The 21,162-nt window shown below is 38.5% G+C and overlaps 1 protein-coding gene across 1 annotated transcript in view; it reads right to left on the bottom strand.

Annotated features, from left to right (window-relative positions):
* Positions 1-20,140, bottom strand: part of LOC147596814 (A disintegrin and metalloproteinase with thrombospondin motifs 6-like) — a 217,315-nt gene extending 197,175 nt beyond the window's left edge. Inside the window, exons 1-6 of the mRNA XM_086769521.1 lie at positions 20,044-20,140; positions 18,892-19,256; positions 8,774-8,942; positions 1,340-1,554; positions 720-803; positions 95-240 (exon numbers count right to left, since the gene is read on the bottom strand). Of these exons, the coding sequence (XP_086625647.1) occupies positions 95-240; positions 720-803; positions 1,340-1,554; positions 8,774-8,942; positions 18,892-19,256; positions 20,044-20,140 (1,076 nt within the window). The remainder of the gene's footprint in view (positions 1-94; positions 241-719; positions 804-1,339; positions 1,555-8,773; positions 8,943-18,891; positions 19,257-20,043) is intronic.
* Positions 20,141-21,162: the final 1,022 nt, after the last annotated feature.

Here is a 21,162-nt window from a genome sequence, read left to right as displayed (position 1 = left end):
GAATTATATTACTTTAAAACTAGTCTATATATATTAAAAATAAAAAAGCTACAGAAATAAAATAAAATAAACACAATACTTTTAATGACCATACCTAGTAATAAGAACCGCATTATCATGGTGGGCAATCCCATTTTCTGGAATGGTGTTTCCATCACTTTGGTGGTAGAGAATGGATTTCTGCCATTTACAGAAGCTATCAAGGGACTTGTCTGCATGGTGGTTTATCTCCAAGTTTGGCTGCAATACAACATGCATACCAGAAGTGTTCCAAACAAATTACTAAGGTCAGTCGGTAAGCCTTTTGAAGACTAAAATGGGACTACAATTAGAAGCAGTGGTTTCTAGGAATAAACTCTTCTTGACAAATTTTATCTCTTAAATCTGACCTCAAGTTCATCTGAACAGGCATTCTTTCTGCTTCAACTTTAGTAATTATTATGTCAATTTTAAAAAATCAGAATATCAAAATATAGACCTAAAAATAATACTGATATCTCCAAAGGTGTATTAATAATCGCCTGAAGAACAGATATTTTGATATGATACGTGAGGAACATTCCTTTGAACTGTTTTATCTTGATTAAAGTAATGAAAGATTACAAGATAGATTTGTAATGAGATGTAGCCATTTCAAGCAACAATGAAATTAAACCTATATTACACATTAGCGTAACTTGTATTTCAGGGATATAAAATTTAAGTGCAACAGCTCTTACCTGATCTTCAGTGAGGACAATTAAACGTGTCACTATAATATTCACAACGTTTCCTAGACTGGAATCACGATAAAGTTTGGCAACCTGACCTCCAGAAAATAAGAAAAGGCACTAAGTCAGACAAGAAACACTACTTATTTCCTAAATGGTTAAAAATTAACCTATTTTCCTGATCAGTGTAATTTCATAATGTTAATTATCATTATCACATGAATAGAGAGTTATTTTTGGATCAACAAATGACCATTTAGTTAAAAAAAATAAAGTTCTTCAGTCATACTTTTCAGTCAAAATCATTTATACCTTGTTTTAAAATCCATGCAGCATAAGGAGCGTTAAGACTGTCGACTTAAACAGAATAAAACTGTATAACGTAAATGTAATGATATGAATGTAAAATCAAAGACAAACAATTTAAAAGTGATCACAGCATATTTCTTGACAGAAACAGTACTGCATTTTTCCCACAATGCTAACATTTTCCATATTTCAACTATTAATTCCTGCAAGTTGATACACATTTTAAGGCATTATTCATGCCAGTAAAGAAATACTTTACAGTTGCTTTATTATTTCAGAACATGCATATTCATATGAACACAGAGAGGGATGAAACTTACAATATTCATCACACTCAAAACGTAGTGCTCAATGTCTTTGCGACCATGGTATCCCACCATCATTTTGTCTGCTACTACCAGCGTTTCCACAAACCGTTCAAGGCTTACTGATCTCTTCTGTCGACTATGACTACTTAATGTGTCATTGACTGGAAGTGAAATTGGAAAAGCAGATGCATCACTCATCCACCAAGGTTTACCGCTTCTTGTGAGGTCTAGGAACCAAAATAATTAAACACTTCAGAGGAGTCATTAGTAAAACTAATTCAAATGCAGCTGGTTTATGTTGAGATTATGATCTTCAAGCTTCTAAAACTAAGTCTTTCTTGAGGCAAAGGAAAATTAAATTTATTGTCTAAATTTTATTTTTAAATACCTTACCTAATGGAAAAACAACTTTGAGTTCTAATATTCTCAACTCTCCTTAACCTGACTTAGGATAATAAATTATCACCTCTTAACAGATCTGATTCTGCACATCTATGTTAATACTAAAGATTAGTTATAGTTAAACACAAGCACATTTTAGAATTTTAAGGATAAGAATAAGACAGGTATAATATTTGGAAAAAAAAAACCTGGAAATCAAAAATTCAAAATTAAGGTAAAAGGTATCAAAATATACTAAGGAATTAAATGCGCTGATAAGCACCAAAAAAGCTTTTTCGTCTCCTGTGAAACTCTGGAATTATTAAGCAATTATGCTTACATGCCTAATAGTTTTTGGGACAAATAAATTACTTCTATCTTAAGAAAGCTATCAGATTATATTTTATCTACCTGTCCTGGCTCTGGCTAGGATAGAGTTAATTTTCACCTGAGCTGGGAGGAGAACTGGAGCTGGTGGCCCCTGTGGCTGGGGGACACAGCTGGGATAAGTTACCAATTAGCCAACAGCTGGGGTAAGTTTACTGAAATTGGCCAAAGGGCTCTTCCATCCCATGGGACATCGTGCTCAGTATATCAGTGAGGAGGGTGGTAAGAGGTAGGTTTTGCTACTTGAGAAGGAGCTGGGTATCAGGATCCACTGTGAGCTCTTGTACTGTAAATTATAAACTTAAGTGTATTCTGTTTTTGTTTTCCATATCTGTTTTCTTTTCCTCTGTTGTTTTCTTAAATTTTTCTTATTTTAACCCAGGAGTGGGAGGAGTGAGTGAGCGAGCAACTGTGCGGTATTTTAGCTGCTGAGTGGGGCTAAACCATGATACTACCTCATGAATTAACTATAATAGGAAGTTTAAAATAGCTGACATGGGATAATTTCTATAGTTATTTTTAACACTAATTTTAATTTAAATATGTTCATTATTTTACTTGTTTCATGAAACATACAGAAAAAATACTTTTTGTATGTAGCAGATTGATTGTTAAAAAATCCAAACAGCTGTAATTATCAGCAAAACCAAACACTATAAACCTATTTTACATTTGAAATTCTGTTCTCAGGGCAAATTTGAACCCACCCTTCCCTGCAAAATTGACATTTTTGTGTGTATTAAGTATCCCTTTTCCACAAAGGACCATTATGAAAAAACAATGCTTTATGCAATTCAACTAAGAACACTATTTTCAGAGGAAAGTAACTACACCACAAGAATGTATGTTCAGGTCAAAATCAGGAAAACAAAGCTGCTGCATTCCTACTGTTAGTGTTGTAACATAATTGTTACAGCAAACACTGTGGACTCAAAAGGTACAAATTTTATAAAAGCTGAAAAACAAACAAAAAAACCCTGGTAGTTGACAAAATGCCAGTAATGAAATTATCCTCGTTCTGCAATGGGTATAAGATTACAGCCATTCTAAAAAATAATATCAAGTATTAAAGCCTGTTGAAGATTCTATAATCTATACCAAGCTTTTTCCTTTTTTTTTTAATCTCTATTCTAGGAAATTCAAAGTTCCTTTAATTGCTCAAAGATTTTAATCTCACAAATAGTTATTTAGGAATGTCTGGAACTTTCTCTGACAACCTCTGTAGTAATGTTTTAAAAAAATCTGCTGTTCATTGCAATTTGGCAAATGATGTCTGAGAGTTTCTGATGCTCTTAGAGTGCTAAGAGTACTTTAGAAATGCAATACTGCTTCAACATTCATTCATAACTTTTCAAATATGCAAAATCTACTCTAAATGTTTTAAAACTTATGAGTTCATGCAGAAATTTTTCAGAGGAAAAAAGATAAGATCATTTTGGAATCATCTTGATAGTGTTTTTCAAAGGTCTCAGAAGGCTTCACAAAAACATTTCTCCTTTTCTTATCAGATGAGAAGCTTAGGCTGGTCATAAAGTAATGGGAAAGCTGAAAACAATTCTGAGTACTTAGGCTCATGCTCCAGGATCATGCTTGTTCTGGTTTTGTTTAGTGAGGCAGGCCCCAGGTGGTAGCTTCTGTAGGAAACTGCTAGAAGTCGCTCCCCTTTGTTCAGTGGACTCGGCCGGGCCTAGGGCGGATCTGCTGCTGGCCAAGCCAAGTGGTAGCAGAATGTTCTGTGATAATGCCTCTGAGATAACATATTTAAGAAGGGGAAAATGGGGGGGGGGGGAGAAGAGAATATGTGAAGCAGCTGAGCAGGGGCAGAGAAGGGGAGGTGTGAGCCTTGTGGGCCTTGCAGGCCCTCAACCTCTAGCCTTCTGCTGGGCGGCTGACTGGGCCCAACTTGGCCTGGCCTGGCTGCAAGAAGTGGAGAGGAGATGAGAAGTGAATAAGATGTAAAAAAGATCCTGAGAGGCGTCTGCCAGTCTGTTGTGAGGAACGACTGCAGACGCCAAGGTCAGTGAAGAAGGAGGGGGAGGAGTAATGCTGCTCCTGGCCAAGATTCCCCTGCAGCCTGTGGTGAAGACCATGGTGGAGCAGGCTGTCCCCCTGCAGCCTGTGGAGGGGCAGAGATCCACCTGCAGCCTGTGGAGGACCCCACACTGGGGCAGGTGGAGGCCTGAAGGAGGCTGTGGCCTGTGGAGGGCCCACTGGGGCAGCTGTTCTAGAGGGACTGCACCCTGTGGAAGAGATGACCCACGCTGGAGCAGTTTCACGAAGGACTGTGGCCCGTGGAAGGGACCCCACGCTGGAGCAGAGGAGGAATGTGAGGAGTCCTTCCTCTGATGAGGAAGGAGTGGTGTAAAGCAATGTGTGATGAACTGACCATAAACCCCCATTCCCTCTTCCCCCCTGTGCCACTTGGTGTGGGGGAAGGTAGTAGAGATAATGTTAAGCCCGGGAAGAGGGAGGGGTAGGGGAGGTTATCTTGTTCCCTGTCTCATTATCCTGCTAGTTTTAGAAATAAATGAATAGTTTTCCCCAGGTCGAGTCTGTTTTGCCCGTAATGGTAACTTTAAGGATTTCTCCCTGTCCTTATCTCAAACCTTGAGTCATTTTTCCTTATATTATCTCCCCCTATTCTCTCGGAGGGTGAGGGGAGTGAGAGAGACTGTGTAGTCTGGTCCCGATCAGGGCTGAACTATGACAATGCTGATGCTGTTTTACTTTAAAAACACTAAATAATGCTGACAGTTTTCTTAAAAAAGCTAAAACATGTCAGTAAGTTTGCAATGTATTTAACAGAAGTAGTTCTGTGATAAGTTATGTCATTTTTCCACCATATTCCTAGATTTAAAAAAACCTTAAACTTGCATTAACATTGAATATAACTATCAGAAAGTAAAAGAAAGCAACAATGGTAAAGTCACACAAACACTAATTAACCCCAAAGTAACAATTACAACAGCAGGAAATCAGGTTTTAAATTGCAACTGAAAAGAAATCCAAATGTATATAGACATGGAGTTCACAACTATGGTACCCAATTTTTCCTAAGTCAGTCCTCTGGAGATCCTAGATGGGGATGAAAGGTGAAGAGAGAGAGGAGAGCACATAAACACAAATAGATCTCAACACAATGGAAAACTACTTATTTTGAAGTGCTGCTTTTTCTTACTATTTTAATAACAATGTATATACAAGCATTTTTTTTCATTTTAGATACACTGACTCTAAAGTCCAGCACAAATAAAACCACTACATACAGCAACAGGTAGTAGAGCCATCCGTAAATAATCTGCCACTTCTCAGCTTTCATATGTCAATTTTTGTTGTTTCTCAGTCCCATCCAAACAGTCTGTAACAAGGGTTAGGGTTTTTTTTGTTTTGTTTTGAGAGGGTTATTTAAGTTCTTGCAACTCCAAAGCAGGTAAAGTAATTTTATACTTCCAACAAAACAGAATTTCAACTCTAGGCACAAATACAAGCATACAGCTTTTCAGTAGAAAAGCATATTTCTTAAAATGGTGCAAATGTAAAAATAATGGATCATAATTAAAATTATTTTGCAACCTTAATGTAGTGCATGCTATTAGGCATCAGGTAAAATAAGCATTTCAATAAACTATGCAGTCAAACAAGGATATCACAAAAAGCAGTCCATATTATAAGAAATTTGTCGCAAAATGGAGAATTTTAACATGCTGTGCCTAAATATTTACTTTAATATTAAAAGTATAAGCTATAAACCAAATTCCATTTGGCATCCCAGTTGTACCTGCCTACTCCATGGCTTAGAGACATCCTTTCTTTGGAAAACCACCATCCCTAACCATTCTATGATGTTACTGTTTTGCACAGAATATAAATGAATAAAATCTAACTCTTCTAGAGGCTGATCTCACAAAGCATTCTACAAGATAACCCAGTGGCCTCAAATCCCATTGAAGCAATTGGAATTTGAAGGTGCTCAACTTCTTAACAAGACCTTAATGATTTCAGCTATATTTCATAAAACATAGTAAACTTGATGACAATATATATACAAAATATTAACATTTTTAAAAAATTATGTCTAACTGCTTGAAATCTAATTTAGTTATGAAAGCCAGCCACAACTCTATCCCATATTCTTATCTGAACCTAAACTATATGTTAAATAGGGAAATATTTTTATCTCTACCTCTCCAATTCTTCTCTTGTATTTGCCACTGTAATTCTACTGTCTACTATGAAGTAGTTCATCACTTGCTCATATCAATCAATTCTGATCATCCTTTCTCCAAGCTCCCTACCCCACTTTCTGTCAATTATTGCCATTTCTCAGAAGGGTAAAAAATTACACTCCCCTTGTCTCTATTCAACACTTCAAAATCCTGACCACTTCCCTGACACAGAACAGGTACATGATAAATTTAGGCCTAGATTACAGTAGGAGAAACTTGCCAGACCGTGAACAGTGGCACAGCTACACAAGCAGGTTCCTCTCAGCACGTTGTACTGGCAAAAGTGTTCTGAAGGTGGAGCTAAAAAATCAGTCTCCCAAACAAAACAAATTATATACTGGTAAAAACGCAGTCTAAACTGTATTTAGACTTTTAAAAATAAATAAATAAAAATCAATAACAAAATAGGAGTGTTTAAAATTTCCAAAAACAGTCAAATGCCCCAAAGATGTACTCTGCCAGCAAAAAGTTATTACCGTAAACCTGACTTCAGTCCTAGAGTCTAAAAGCTGAGGAACTGAAAATTAATATTTGATTTTACTTTTTAAATATTCTGAGGATGCTCTGGATGCCATGTCACTTTGGGATAAAAGCTGAAACAGCACTCAGAATATGAGTTTAAAAGCTTTTGGTACCCAGGAGGAGAGCATTAAAATAGCACATCATCTGGAAAAGTAAGACCTTGCAGTTATGAGGGAGAGCAAAGTTTTTCAGAAATTTTCATACAGTGGAAGTAGTACACAGAACAACAGAAAAAGGAGAAACTGAGATGAATGAGCATGAGAGTAGTCTTAGGCTTGAAAAAAACAGTGCTTTTGTATTTCAATAATTAAGGGCTTCAGGATTTGACAGATGTGAAAGCTCAGGAAATGCACAGGAGCTTCCAAGAATAAAGGCAGCATCAAATATGCAAAGAAATAAACGTTAAAGATTACTGCACATTTCACAAAAAAAATGCATGCAAGATATGTAGCTCTGATCAACCCATGATCCATATGACAGATACCACTAGAACAGTTGGATGCAATGTGATCCAACTAGCTGCCACTGCTTCGTCCTCACTTGGAGGAGAGTGACTTCCTAAGTATTAATCTAAAAGATAACATCTGACAGAGGCCAATACATTTTCTTTTTCTATTATAATGGTAAAAATAGCATTGTCCTACATTTTATGATCCTTCCACTTATTTCAAGAGGCTCAAGTGACAGCATTCCCTACAGAATGAAAGAAAAAGATGGATGCTTTGCAGATGTCTGTCAAAAAAATGCATAAATTGGAGCATCCACATAAATTAGTACTCTTATTTTACTATCAGTTGGCAGACAATAGTAGTTAGGAGACTTTTTTGCAGTCATTAGAAGCACGTAGATGGAATAACACTTCCAAACTTACATACATAAAGTTTGACATTGACTACAAGTAGAGTCAAAACACAGTTAACTGAACCGTTCAGGAAAAACACTCTCCCAAGCATGGGCCTTTGTACACAATCTGCACTGTATGTTTAGTCAGCTGGTGCAGTAAAAGTTACAACCTCCAAAAGAAACTGAAATAAGTTACATCAATGAACAGTAATATTGTTTTATTTTAAGATTAGTATTTGTCAGCCTGTCCTGTGTACTGAATCTTACAGAATACAACTGTTCAGGACTGAACTTTTAAGAACAAGCTATTTCTGAGATATAAACAAACAACAAGGTTGGAACATTTTTCTGTTATGTAAAAACCCATTATTTTAGTGCTCTAAAATAATATTAGATTTACTCCAAGCTGTCTTAAAGAAATGGGTTTTCATCTTCAGTTTAAGCAAGTGAAAATCACGTCCAAGAGTACTTCAAAATTGTTTTTGGGGAAGTTAAAACTGCTTTACGAGGAAAATGTCTCAATCAAAACTATATAATCCTTCCTGTAAGGCACTTGTAAATCACATCTCAACTACCATGGAATAATGTTAACCTACTGAACCAAAAGCCAGTATCAAAACACCATAAACCTCCATAAATGAGAAAGATCTGGACTCCAGTTGCAAATATATTACTAATCATAATACTAACACATGTTTAATACACATCTAATTTCCTCAAATGAGATGGAACACTTACTAAACATTGAGCTGTAATACTTAGTAACTCAATCACGCTTTCCAGTTGGGGAACAAAGTACATTTATAGCACATTTTGAGGAGGCCTGTACTCTCCATTACCACTGTATACAACACAAGAATAAAACAAGACTTACTCCCAGTATCTTAGTTTTTGAAAAGACATTACACTCTTGATCTGAATCCAAAAAAAAGCAAAACTACTTTTCAACAGTAGTCAATGCATCACCCAAAAGGAGGATTCCTATTGCTACATTCTCCACTGTACCTTATATATGAACCAAGCAATATATTTTAAAATAATTCTTAATTTATATTTTTTAAAAGGAATGACACTCATACTCACTTACCTGAGACTCCACAGTGACTATGATCATAGAGATGTCGCTGGTACATGGCAGATTTTTTGTATATAACATGAGGATGACCATTCTCATAATTTAAGTTACTGGAAATTTTTGTTATATTCCTTAAAGGCTCAATAAAATACTCTTCATCTGCTGTAGCAATGACTCCATGCTTAAAGGAGAAAAGAAGAAAAAAAGAACTTGCGAAAGACAATATAAAACTCCTATTAAAAAGCTTAATTGTAAATAATATTTCATAGAATCATAGAATGGTTAGAGTTGGAAGGGACCTTCAAAGGTAATCTAGTCCAACCCCCCTGCAAGGAGCAGGGACATCCCTGACTAGATCAGGTTGCTCAGAGCCTCATCCAGCCTGGCCTTGAATGTTTCCAGGGATGGGGCTTCCAGCACCTCTCAGGGCAAACCTGATTTGATTATCATTTATTTATGTGAAGAAATCCACAACTATAAACCCACACAGAAAACAATCTATGGGCCAGCTCTCCTCCACTGACTTTAGTGGGAGCAGAAGTAAGTGCCGATAAGCAACACAATGAGAAAATAATTAAAATATCATTGCCCTATTTCTGGAGTTCTTTCCTATCATTTTTGGTAGATGTGGTAAGAAAGCAAGATATATTCTTGGTATATGACAAACAATCTGTTCACAGAGATGTTCCAAAATTATGTGATTCCTGCCCATTAAAAGTGATGCCAAGCCAAAATGGCCTTGCCCAAAAGGTGAGCCCAATATCCCTCTGTGATGTCATGCCAGTAGATGCTTAATGCCACATACTGCATCAAAGAAAAACTGCATGAAGGATTAATTCTAGAAAATATATTTGGGGAAACCATTCAGCATTTTACATCCAAATGCTTAATTCCAAAACTGAGCTAGTTATTAAAATCAAATTATTAGTATTAACTTAGGCTACACTATCTACGAAGCATTTATTTCTTAAAAGGTCTCGCCACAAATCTTTGGCAAATCCAAGTTGTTGCAGACTGTGTACTAGACCTCATTCTCCGTAACAAATGAACATATTTTTTTCCTCGTACTGCAGTGCAGAATAGTAGATATTCTGTTCTCATAACTTTCACATTTGTGAACTCATCTTCTTCCAAACAGGAAGTGGTTTACAGAAGAAAGGGGAGATTTCAAGCCAACTTTGCAGTCTCCTGAACCTTCAGCAATTAAAAATGAACTTCAGCAGATAATCCAGTTTTGTGATCCCTTCAGCTATAAAAATATTGGGGAATAAGCCCAGACAGACTCCTACACCTATATTTGCTGAAAAAAAATTTCTGGTATCTGTATCTAGAAAACTCTGAATGTATAAACTTTTTGCACCAGGAAAAAGAACTACAAATCAGGTGGGAGACTGAAATGAACTTCTGCATTCATATCCTGATTTGATGAATCATAAATTTCTACCACATCTTTGATGTGTAAACAAGTACTATGCATGAGCATTTTGCTAAAGATTTGTGTTTGGGGTTTGTGGTTTTTTGTTTGGTTGTTTTTTGGGTTTTTTTTGTTTGTTTGGGTTTTTTTCCTCCCCTCCTCTGATGATTAGCCATTAAGACCACTTGCTCCATATTTGCTCTAAATATCCCAAAGCTGTTTCTGAGATCAGGGATTGCCATTGTACTCTTGGTCAAAGCTCTCCTCCTGCTGCTGTTTTGTACATCAACCGCCTGCTGTTCTTCACTCCTGGAATAACCATATTTCAGTAGAATCACAGAATCATTTAGGTTGGAAAAGACCCTTAAGATCATTCAGTCCAACTCTTAACCTAACACTGCCAAGTCCACCATTACCTCCAGGGATGGTGAATCAACCACTTCCCTGGGCAGCCTGTGCTTGATAACCCTTTTGGTAAAGAAATTTTTCCTAATATCCAATCTAAACCTCCCCTGGCACAACAAAGAGGCTGTTTTGTCTGATCCTATCACTTGTTACTTGGGAAAGAGAGACATAGAATCAATACTAACATAGTAAAAACACACAATTTAAAAATTAAAAAGCCTGTATATGACTTATGAAAGAACAATATTTTCCAAATATAACCCCATTATATAGTTTGAAAATATATGTATGAACACATTTCAGCTTTCAATTATACATTCCTTACATAGTGACTATAACAGTAAGTGTTCCTCTCCAGTGGTATTTTTCATTATGAACTCAATTATTTACTCAAGAAGGTAACACCAGGGTCTGTATTCACCTGGAAGATGCAGTACCAAATGTCTCTCACAATGCTTTCTTGTTACTTAGAATCTAAGATTTTACTAGAAAACAAATCATTTACTGGTACACTGCTGCTTAAATAGTCTTGAAAATACAAACCTAATTGTAACTCGGTTTGCCAGATGTGCAGAAAGAGTCTTGACAGTCTAATCTGTCATCCAGACCAGATGTCAGACATCTGGGTTCAAGCAAATCCTGAGCCATTATAAGTTCTATTATTATGTTCCCACAGGAAAAAAGAGTTCTGCAGAGTGGTTCTGGCCAACACCATCAGGCTGTCTGCTTCATGCCAAGCCTGAGGAGACAGAGTTATCATCCAAACTGTGGCCCTGTCTCTGCAACAGAGGGGCCTTAATCTAAAGGTTACTCCAGGGCATACATCCTTCATGTCTGTACTCGAGTCCAGTCAGGTTAACAAGTCTAAGCATGAATAAGGCACTGAGATACAGAAACTGATAGTTTTAAGCAGTGAGATTACCTCATTGGGAGGAAATCAAGTCAGATGCCATAAACAACACTTAATTAATAAAATCATAGAATCATTTAGGTTGGAAAAGACCTCCAAGATCATCAAGTCCAACCGTAAACTTAACACTGACAAGTCCACCACTAAACCATGTCCCTAAGCACCACGTCTACATGTCTTTTAAATACCTCCAGGGATGGTGACTTCACCACTTCCCTGGGCAGCCTGTTCCAGTGCCTGACCACTCTTTCAGTAAAGAAATGTTTCCTAATATTCAATCTAAATCTCCCCTGATGCAACTTGAGGGCATTTCCTCTTGTCCTATCGCTAGTTACTTGGGGGAAGAGACCAACACCCGCCTCCCTACAACCTCCTTTCAGATAGTTGGAGAGAGCAATGAGGTCTCCCCTCAGCCTCCTCTTCTCCAGACTAAACAATCCCAGTTCCCTCAGCTGCTTCTCATAAGACTTGTGTTCCAGGCCCCTCACCAGCTTCATTGCCCTTCTCTGGATGCACTCCAGCAACTCAACCTCCTTCTTGTACTGAGGGGCCCAAAACTGAACACAGTACTCGAGGTGCGGCCTCACCAGTGCCGAGTACAGGGGCATGATCACTTCCCTACTCCTGCTGGCCACACTATTCCTGATGCAAGCCAGGATGCTGTTGGCCTTCTTGGCCACCTGGGCACACTGCTGGCTCATGTTCAGCTGGCTGTCTACCAGCACCCCCAGGTCCTTTTCCGCTAGGCAGCTTTCCAGCCACTCTTCCCCAAGCCTGTAGCATTGCATGGGGTTGTTGTGACCCAAGTGCAGGACCTGGCACATGGCCTTGTTGAACCTCTTACAATTGACCTCGGCCCATCGATCCAGCCTGTCCAGATCCCTCTACAGAGCCTTTCCATCCTCAAGCAGATCGACACTCCCACCCAACTTGGAGTCGTCTGCAAACTGACTGAGGGTGCACTCGATCTACTCATCCAGATCATTGACAAAGACATTAAACAGAACTGGCCCCAATACTGAGCCCTGGGGAATATTGTGACCAGCCGCCAACTGGATTAAACTCCATTCACCACAAATCTTTGGGCTTGGCCATCCAGCTGGTTTTTTACCCAGCGAAGAGTACACCTGTCCAAGCCATGAGCACCCGGTTTCTCCAGGAGAATGCTGTGAGAAACAGTGTCAAAGGCTTTACTAAAGTCCAGGTAAACAACATCCACAGCCTTTTCCTCATCCACTAAGTGGGTCACCTTGTCATAGGACTTTCCCTGCATATGCCCTTCACATAAGCCCTGCATATATATACCATTTTAAACCTAACATATATTAATTTTGCTTGCAAAGAATACTGTTCTTCCAGTATTAAACTGATGCAAGTGGTCTTGTTGAATCAAAGTGAATGATATTTTAGAAGCTGTCGTACTTCAGCTCCGATCGGGACCAGACTACGCAGTCTCTCTCTCACTTCCCCCACCCTCCGAGAGAATAGGGGGAGATGATATAAGAAAAACAGCTCGAGGTTTGAGATAAGGACAGGGAGAAATCCTTAAAGTTACCATTACGGGCAAAACAGACTCGACTTGGGGAAAAACACTCATTTATTTCTAAAACTAGCAGGAGAATGAGACAGGGAACAAGATAACCTCCCCCCACCCCTCCCTCTTCCCGGGCTTAACATTATCTCTACTACCTTCCCCTCCCAAGCGGCACGGGGGGAGAAGAGGGAATGGGGGTCGTGGTCAGTTCATCACGCGTTGTTTTACGCCGCCGTATCATCGTTGGGGGAAGAACTCCTCGCATTCCTCCTCTGCTCCAGCGTGGGGTCCCTCCCACGGGCCATAGTCCTCCGTGAAACTGCTCCGGCGTGGGTCATCTCTTCCACGGGGTGCAGTCCCTCCAGAACAGCTGTCCCAGCGGGCCCTCCACGGGCCACAGCCTCCTTCAGGCCTCCACCTCCCCCAGTGTGGGGTCCTCCACGGGCTGCAGGTGGATCTCTGCCCCTCCGTGGACCTCCATGGGCTGCAGGGGGACAACCTGCTGCACCGTGGTCTTCACCACGAGTTGCAGAGGAATCTTGGCCAGGAGCCGCGTTACTCCTCCCCCTCCTTCTGAACTGACCTTGGCGTCTGCAGCCGTTCCTCACAACAGGCTGGCAGACGCCTCTCAGGATCCTTTTTACATCTTATTCACTTCAACTTCTCATCTCCTCTCCACTTCTTACAGCCAGGCAGGGCCGAGTTAGGCCCAGTCGGCCGCCCAGCGGGAGGCCAGAGGGTGAGGCCTGCAAGGCCCACAAGGCTCGCGCCTCCCCCTCTCTGCCCCCCACTCAGCTGCTTCACATCTTCTCCCCTTTTTTTCTGTTTTCCCCTACTTAAATACGTTATCGCAGAGGCGTTATCACGGGACATTCTGCTACCAATTGGCTCGGCCTTGGCCAGCAGCGGGTCTGCCCTAGGCCCGGCCGAGTCCACTGAACAAAGGGGAGCAACTTCTAGCAGTTTCCTACAGAAGCTACCACCTTGGGCCCCCCCTTACTAACAAAACCAGAACAAAGCACTCCAAATTCTGTACTTAAGAAATACCTATTTCAGGAACAACCACCATTTATTTTAATTAGGAGTTTAGAAAATTCATATGGCTAGAGATGCTCTCATTGTATATGCATTCAGCAATGCCTGATTAATAGTGGGAAATATGCTATTATATCCGAATCGACTTTCTAAAACACACTTTTGGCTTACCTACTGTTTGAGCACAACACAGTTTCAGTTGCAAAAGGAGACTGAAATAATCCCTTTTTGAAGCATTAAAAGGAATTAGCTTTTTTTTTTACTTTTGCCATTGTATTTGAACTTAAACAGTTTGTACTTTAAACTTCTGCTCCAAAGCATAACAAATATCATTAAGACATAAGAATGACCAGCAAAAGGTTTTGACAAAATACCATGAATTTAAGAAACAAGCTGAATGCCCCAAGAAGCAACATTACCAAGATTATTATCTAAAACAGGTTGTTTGAGGTCCTGCGTTATCCAGTCCCACTACAGACTGTCAACTCCTGCTAACACATATAAGGTCTGGATCCAGCAGTTTGACATGCTCAGACAAATCTGTGAATCCACATCGACTTCCCTTGAACTTGTAAAAAGGAATCTTTTTGTGTCAGGCTGTCTACCTGGGACCTTACCCTACATCAGAGATGGGGGATGTCCATCAGTAACAGAAGCAAATTGAAATATGGAGGACAAGTAAGTGCCTTTTCCACACAGTACTACTGTTTTCCAATTTCTCCCTGCCTCAAAGCATAAAGTCTAGAAAGGTTCATCTATTTTTAATATAAAGCAGTAGTAATGGAAACTTCTGAAAATGTGTCAGTCTTGTTCAGTATATTTACAGTTGGCTCTACACTTCAGTGTGGTTTTATGACTGAGGAAACAGACTGCATTAGCTTAGCGTGTTCTCAAAGATTAAAAAAAATAATGATCTGGCCTGGGACAGTACATCATGTAATCTGACAAGACATCTTAAAACTAGGACAAGGATAGCTTATTTATAATTTTCTGAATACTAAGTCTATACTGCAAATACATATTAGTAGCAAAGAGAACTCCAAAGACACCAATCTAGAATACTAAATCTCTTTCAATATCTTTTCTGATCTTCATAAGTTATTTTATAAATTATACATTATTTTATATACAATTCAAAAATACCATACTATATGTAGTTTATTATCTATAAAATTAGATACATTCTTTATGGTAGAATCAGCTTTCAAATGAGATAATTTAAGAATATGAATAATTTATATACATATGAATTTAGGAATACATGAAACAAACATGAAGTCTTCAAGCAAAATAATTCTTCCTTTAACCACGTAAGGTCATGCTTTAGCCAAAGTCTACTTAGCCCAGCAGATGGAAACTGATGGAATGAAACTTCAGTAAGTAGCAGCCTGTAATTCTGGGGCACTTGGTAATGACAAATAGAGGGAGAGGCTGAAACAGGATATAGTGACAGGGAAATGAACTCACTGCTGGTCACTTATTATAACAAAACTGAGAGAAAGCCCTTCTTGCACTAACACTCATCTCAGATACTACAAGTGTTCTTCAAAGTCATACACTTATGTTAATTAAACCATGGCTTCGCCTGCCCACCCTGAATAACTAAACAGAATAACTCAAAACATTCACTAAAGGGAAGAAATCTGGCAACAGTGAAGTCTAACAGGACAACTGGTATAAATGGAATGCTTAAATTTTGCTTGTGAGCGACACTCATACTAAAGGCTACTACTTGTTTTAGAGTTACTGACAACGTAAAATGACAGGCTCTGGGACAGATGTTGATCAAGGACTATGCAGAATATGACTGGCAATCTCTTACAGACCAACAATCAGACTGGAAAATAAGACTGTCTCAAGCACGACATATTCTGAACTGTCACTAATTCTAAAACAAGTAATAGTGTCTTCAATATTCACTGCCAATTGCTTTATTAAATGTGTTCTAACCAGTAGCTATATAACAAAATATTTGTCAGTAGGAATCATCATTTTAAAATAACTCTGTAATGGATTTATCTGAATGGAGTGGTAACTCCTTTACTGGAAGGCCCTACCAATGCTGTATGACAGAGGAATTTCTGTACAGTAGAGGATGATATTGAGTACAGCTTACCACTGCACCCCTTTGCAGGATCCCTGCCTCTCTGAGAAAGAGCCTTGTGTCACCCCTGCTGCTACTTCCGGAGCATGACAAGAGCCTTGCATACTTGTGACTCAGCTTTTCTAGGAGATGCAGTGGACACCTGACACTTGCAGTGCCAAGTAAGAGGCATGACCAACAAGAACGCAAAAGTGCCAGTCATAGTGTGTCCAGAGAACTGAGGCTGCCTTAATCCAGACCAGGAATACCTGGAAGAAATACAGAAGAGCTGACAACAGCTAAAAGCACCAAAGATGACTAACTGGGAAGCACTCCACACTAAAGTTAACTTACAGGCTAAGTTAATGTACTGACACCTTGAATCACAGAAAACAGCTTCACTCCAGCAAAACAGCGAGGTTGAGGGCAGAGGTAAAACATGCATCAATAGGAATGCTAAAAGTCACCTCAGGGCCTGAGGCACAGAAGCAAAAACTTCATTTAGAAGTGACACCTACCATGCTGCTAAATTATTTGAAGAAAACAAGAGCACCATGAGGGATGAGAGATGGGGAAAGCTGATAGGAAAACATGGACTTTGTCCTGCTTCATCTCACTCTTGTTTTCCTAACATGGAAGGAAAATAAGAATCGGCTAAGGCAAGAGTAGGCATTCTTGGCTCACTCCTTGGCCAAGGTCAGAGAAGAACCGAAATAGGAGCACTGTGCTTCAACCAGCAGAAGCTCTGAAGATATAGAGGTATGCAGCCTCTTTTAAAGAAGTGAGTCCTGAAAGTGGGGATTTGCTCTCCATAGTATTTTTAGTCAAAAAGAACCCTAAAGCAAAATTATCTAGTATATTAAAGAGCTTAAATAACTGTGACAAAAATGTTATTACATAGGAACCGCAAAACCAAAGTCAAAATTGTACTACATTCAGACCTATCAGCTGCAAGTCTGCATTAACCAAACTGTGATACCACACACAACGGAACACCATTTTAACTACATTTCTTCAAAAGTGTCACTTAGCCCTGGAAATACCCATTACAATGTTTTTCCTCAAGAGTACTCCAAAATGTTAACCTAGACTGTATCAGGGACATAACAAATAGCTGGATATAATGACTCCTATCTAGGTCTGAAGCAGCAGGCTCTTGTTTGTAAATAACATCCCAACATGCATTATTCAATAGCACTTCCATGGATAAATAGGAATTAGTTTAGCAAGTCTCTGTAATATTTTTTTTCCTTTAGCAATTAGTTAGATCTGTCTACTCCTAACAAGAAGATTGACCAGTGTTCTACTATAATTAAAACCAGAAGGAATAACCACAATATATACATATATTTTTACTAGAGAAATTACTAGGCTCTTGATTTAGTATTTTCTAGTCATGCTCCTCTATTTTAGTATTTTGTTACTCAGTAGTTTGGTTTTTAATTTTTTGCATTTGTTTTCTAATTTCTGTTGAGAATAAAAGCAGTTTTTTCCCATGCAAGTACTACTGTCGTGATCAACAGTAAAAGAAGAGATGAGAATAAGAAAGATGAGAATTTCTAATCCTACTTTTAAATGAAACTGTTTATGATTTGTAAACAAAATATTTATTTTAAAGGTAAATAATTACTTTAGGATGCTGGTACTTGCAAAGGATATATGACTTCTACACCAAGCAATTCCTCTTCTCTGTTATTTACTCAAAGTTTCTAAACTCAAATTCACAAAAACAACGAGTGGGTGTTCAGTTCAATCAATGTCTCTCTGGAGAGATTCAGCATCCTAAAGGACCCACTGTTTTCCTCCCCCGCCTTGAGTTTGTAACATTTTTATAACCTGTAATGATCTCAGCACAGACTTAATCTTGCAGTACTAGTACAGGCACTGTAAACACTGAAAATGTTGCCCGCTAAAGGACTAAAGAATTGGGTCTTAGTAGAATCATAGAATAGTTTGGGTTGGAAAGGACCTTAAAGATCGTCTAGTTCCAACCTCCCTGCTGCCCTGGGCAGGGACACCTACCACTAGATCAGGTTGCTCAAAGCCCCATCCAACCTGGCCTTGAACACTTCCAGGGAGGGGGCATCCACAGCTTCTCTGGGCAACCTGTTCCATTGCCTCACCACTCTCACAGCAAATAATTTCTTCCTTATATCTAATCTAAATATACTCTCTTTCAGTTTAAAGCCATTACCCCTTGTCCTATCACTGCATGCCCTCGTCAAAAGTCCCTCTCCAGCTTTCTTGTAGGCCCCCTTTAGGTACTGGAAGACCACTATCAGGTCTCCCTGGAGCCTCCTCTTCTCCAGACTGAACAGCCCCAACTCTCTCAGCCTGTCCTCATAGGAGAGGTGCTCCAGCCCTCTGATCATCTTCATGGCCCTCCTCTGGACTCGCTCCAACAGGTCCACATCCTTCTTACATTGGGGGTCCCAAAGCTGAATGCAGTACTCCAGGTGGGGTCTCACCAGAGCAGAGTAGAGAGGGAGAATCCCCTCCCTTGACCTGCTGATCACGCTTCTTTTGATGCAGCCTAGCATACAGTTGGCTTTCTGGGCTTTTAGTAGATACAAATTATCTTGGAAAAAACTTTTCCCCAGGACCCAGACCAGCTTTTAGGTTTTTTTTGCACTTGCTTGCTTCTCACAGGGACTCAAAAAAACTAAAAGATATGCCAATTAAGTAGTTCTTCTGTAATTTAAAAAGGGACAAGCACACTATTATACTAGAACATGTAACATGCACTTACCAGACCATTGCAGTTGCTTAAGGCCACTTTAGTTGTACTGTGTTGGTCTTGCAAATATCCTGTGTAATGACAGTGGTCTAAAAAATCGTGCTTCCATTGAGGTCCATCTTTCCCCCAGTATTCTACTGTAAAATGTCTAGACACCAAATCTGTGTTGAGAGTCAGGTTTAAATGAAAGTGCTTGCCATAGGCAGAAAGTTTAAAAAATAATTTAGATGCTGCCAGTTCTTGGTCATAAGGGTCTGTACTCCTCCTCCTTCTTGAAGGTTTAGCATTTTTCACAGTAAAGCTTAGGAAGGCTCCATTTTGATCAACCCTTATTGGGATTGTTAGTTGGTAGTGTTCAAGGTAAGACAGGAATTCCTCTTTGTAATCACAAGGTAAACAATCCAGGGAGTGGGCATAGAAGAGAAGAAAATATAACAGGAAACAACAAGTAGTAGTATAAACATAAACCATATTTGGCTAAATCTCATCACCCTCATGAGTAAAAATCCTTCAGGTAAATGCAAAATGGAGAGTTTTACTAAATAAAAGAAAATGTTCTTTTCTTTATTTCTAAGTCAAGAAAACTTGTTCAGTTTCCTATTAATCTGATGTCACTGGAAATACAAAAGTTTTTAATTACATATCATTTTCCTATTTACCCAAAATATGTAAACATTTGGGACTAAATTCTACCTAAGGAAGATGTATTCTTCCCAGTGATACCATTCAAAGACAAAAATTACTAAACCCTCCTGCAAGAATAAAACCAGAAGTAATTAAAAGTATTACATTGTAAAAACATGCAAACTGCTCTTAATTTAATTAAAAACCTAAATGTCAATGGATCAAAGTAAAATTAGATCTTTACTTCCTAGTTTAAAAACACATTAATGATGTTATAGCAAGTCTCTAAACTATTATCAAGTACATTTTACTAGATTGAATTTGCAAGGCTTTCCTACAGTTAAAAGTAGACAAAAACAAATTAAAACAACAATTTAATCAGATTTGCTGTATTTAAATGTCCATGACAATGAATCATGATAAAACTAGGAGCAGAGTCCATATGATCTCATGAATTACATAAATGTGGTTTAGAAAATATTACCCAAATGCAATGCAAAAATCAGTGCTTCTTGTCAGCTACAGAGGTCAGACCCCTACCTTGAGAACTATATGAAAGCCTGTTGTCACTGTGAAATTCCGATGAAACCATGACTAGGGTCAAAATCCATGTCCACATCTTCAAAAAAATTTCCATAATTTAGAAAAATAAAAAGCTGCTTTTTTTTTACCCCTCCTTGGAGGGCTACCTGTGTGCTATAGAGTTAACTCCACTCCAGAATCGCACCATAACAGGTATATGTATTTTATACTACTTCCAAATTAATTATTGGATGTTTCACTTGTTGACAGGTATTCTTTTCCAACAACCTGTATTTTCTTCTATATCTGCAGTCATTTTCTTAATTCGAAATAAGTATTTGTAAGATTCCTTAAGATATCAGTAAAACATTAGACTGGACAGTTAACTGAACTTGCTCCATTTCTTTTCCTGAAAAACAAAAGAAAAAGAGTCAAGGCAAATTCTTTCTATTAAAACAGATCTATACTGCAAAACACTAAGCCATCATAGTGAACTACGCAATATAACATTTTGAAATAATATTCAACCATTATCACTATCATGGTCCACGGTCACAACCTTATAAAAAACCATAAATTACCATTAACCTTGAACTACTAGTTCCATACAACATAAGATGCACATATCTGCTTTATGTTAAATAGGCCCAAGACTTCATAAAATTAAGGTTTCTTGTTCTCAAATACTGTGTTCAGACTTGTTCCAGCTATAATCGATGCTATGCACTCATTGATTTCAGCAGTGAATAACTAGACCCAATACACTGGTAGACAAAGGAAGAACCTGGGAAAGAATCCAGAGTACAGTTATCTGATCTTTCTACAGCATGTATTTTGTTATTTACCAAAGAAAAATTTTCTGTATTTGAAACTATTAATCATACACATTCTAAGTTTTCAAATATTTGTTGTATACATATTAACTACAATGTGATGTAGCAGAATATATTTTTATTTTAATTTTGCAGGTCATGGGATTGAGCAAATAGCATGTTACTCCCCCTCCCCCCACCCTTTCTTTTTTTCATTTAAAACACTATTGCAGTAATACTAGAAAGCAGTTTTAGCTGTGGCCAGGGATTAAATGGAAGGTCTATGCAGCCAACTAACAGTCCAGTATAATGGGATATGAAACCA

Source organism: Chlamydotis macqueenii, chromosome W (assembly GCF_036417535.1).
Source record: "Chlamydotis macqueenii isolate bChlMac1 chromosome W, bChlMac1.mat, whole genome shotgun sequence".
Lineage (NCBI taxonomy): Eukaryota > Metazoa > Chordata > Aves > Otidiformes > Otididae > Chlamydotis > Chlamydotis macqueenii.
Note: the sequence above shows the minus strand (reverse complement) of the source record. Positions and strands in the feature narration are given on the sequence as shown.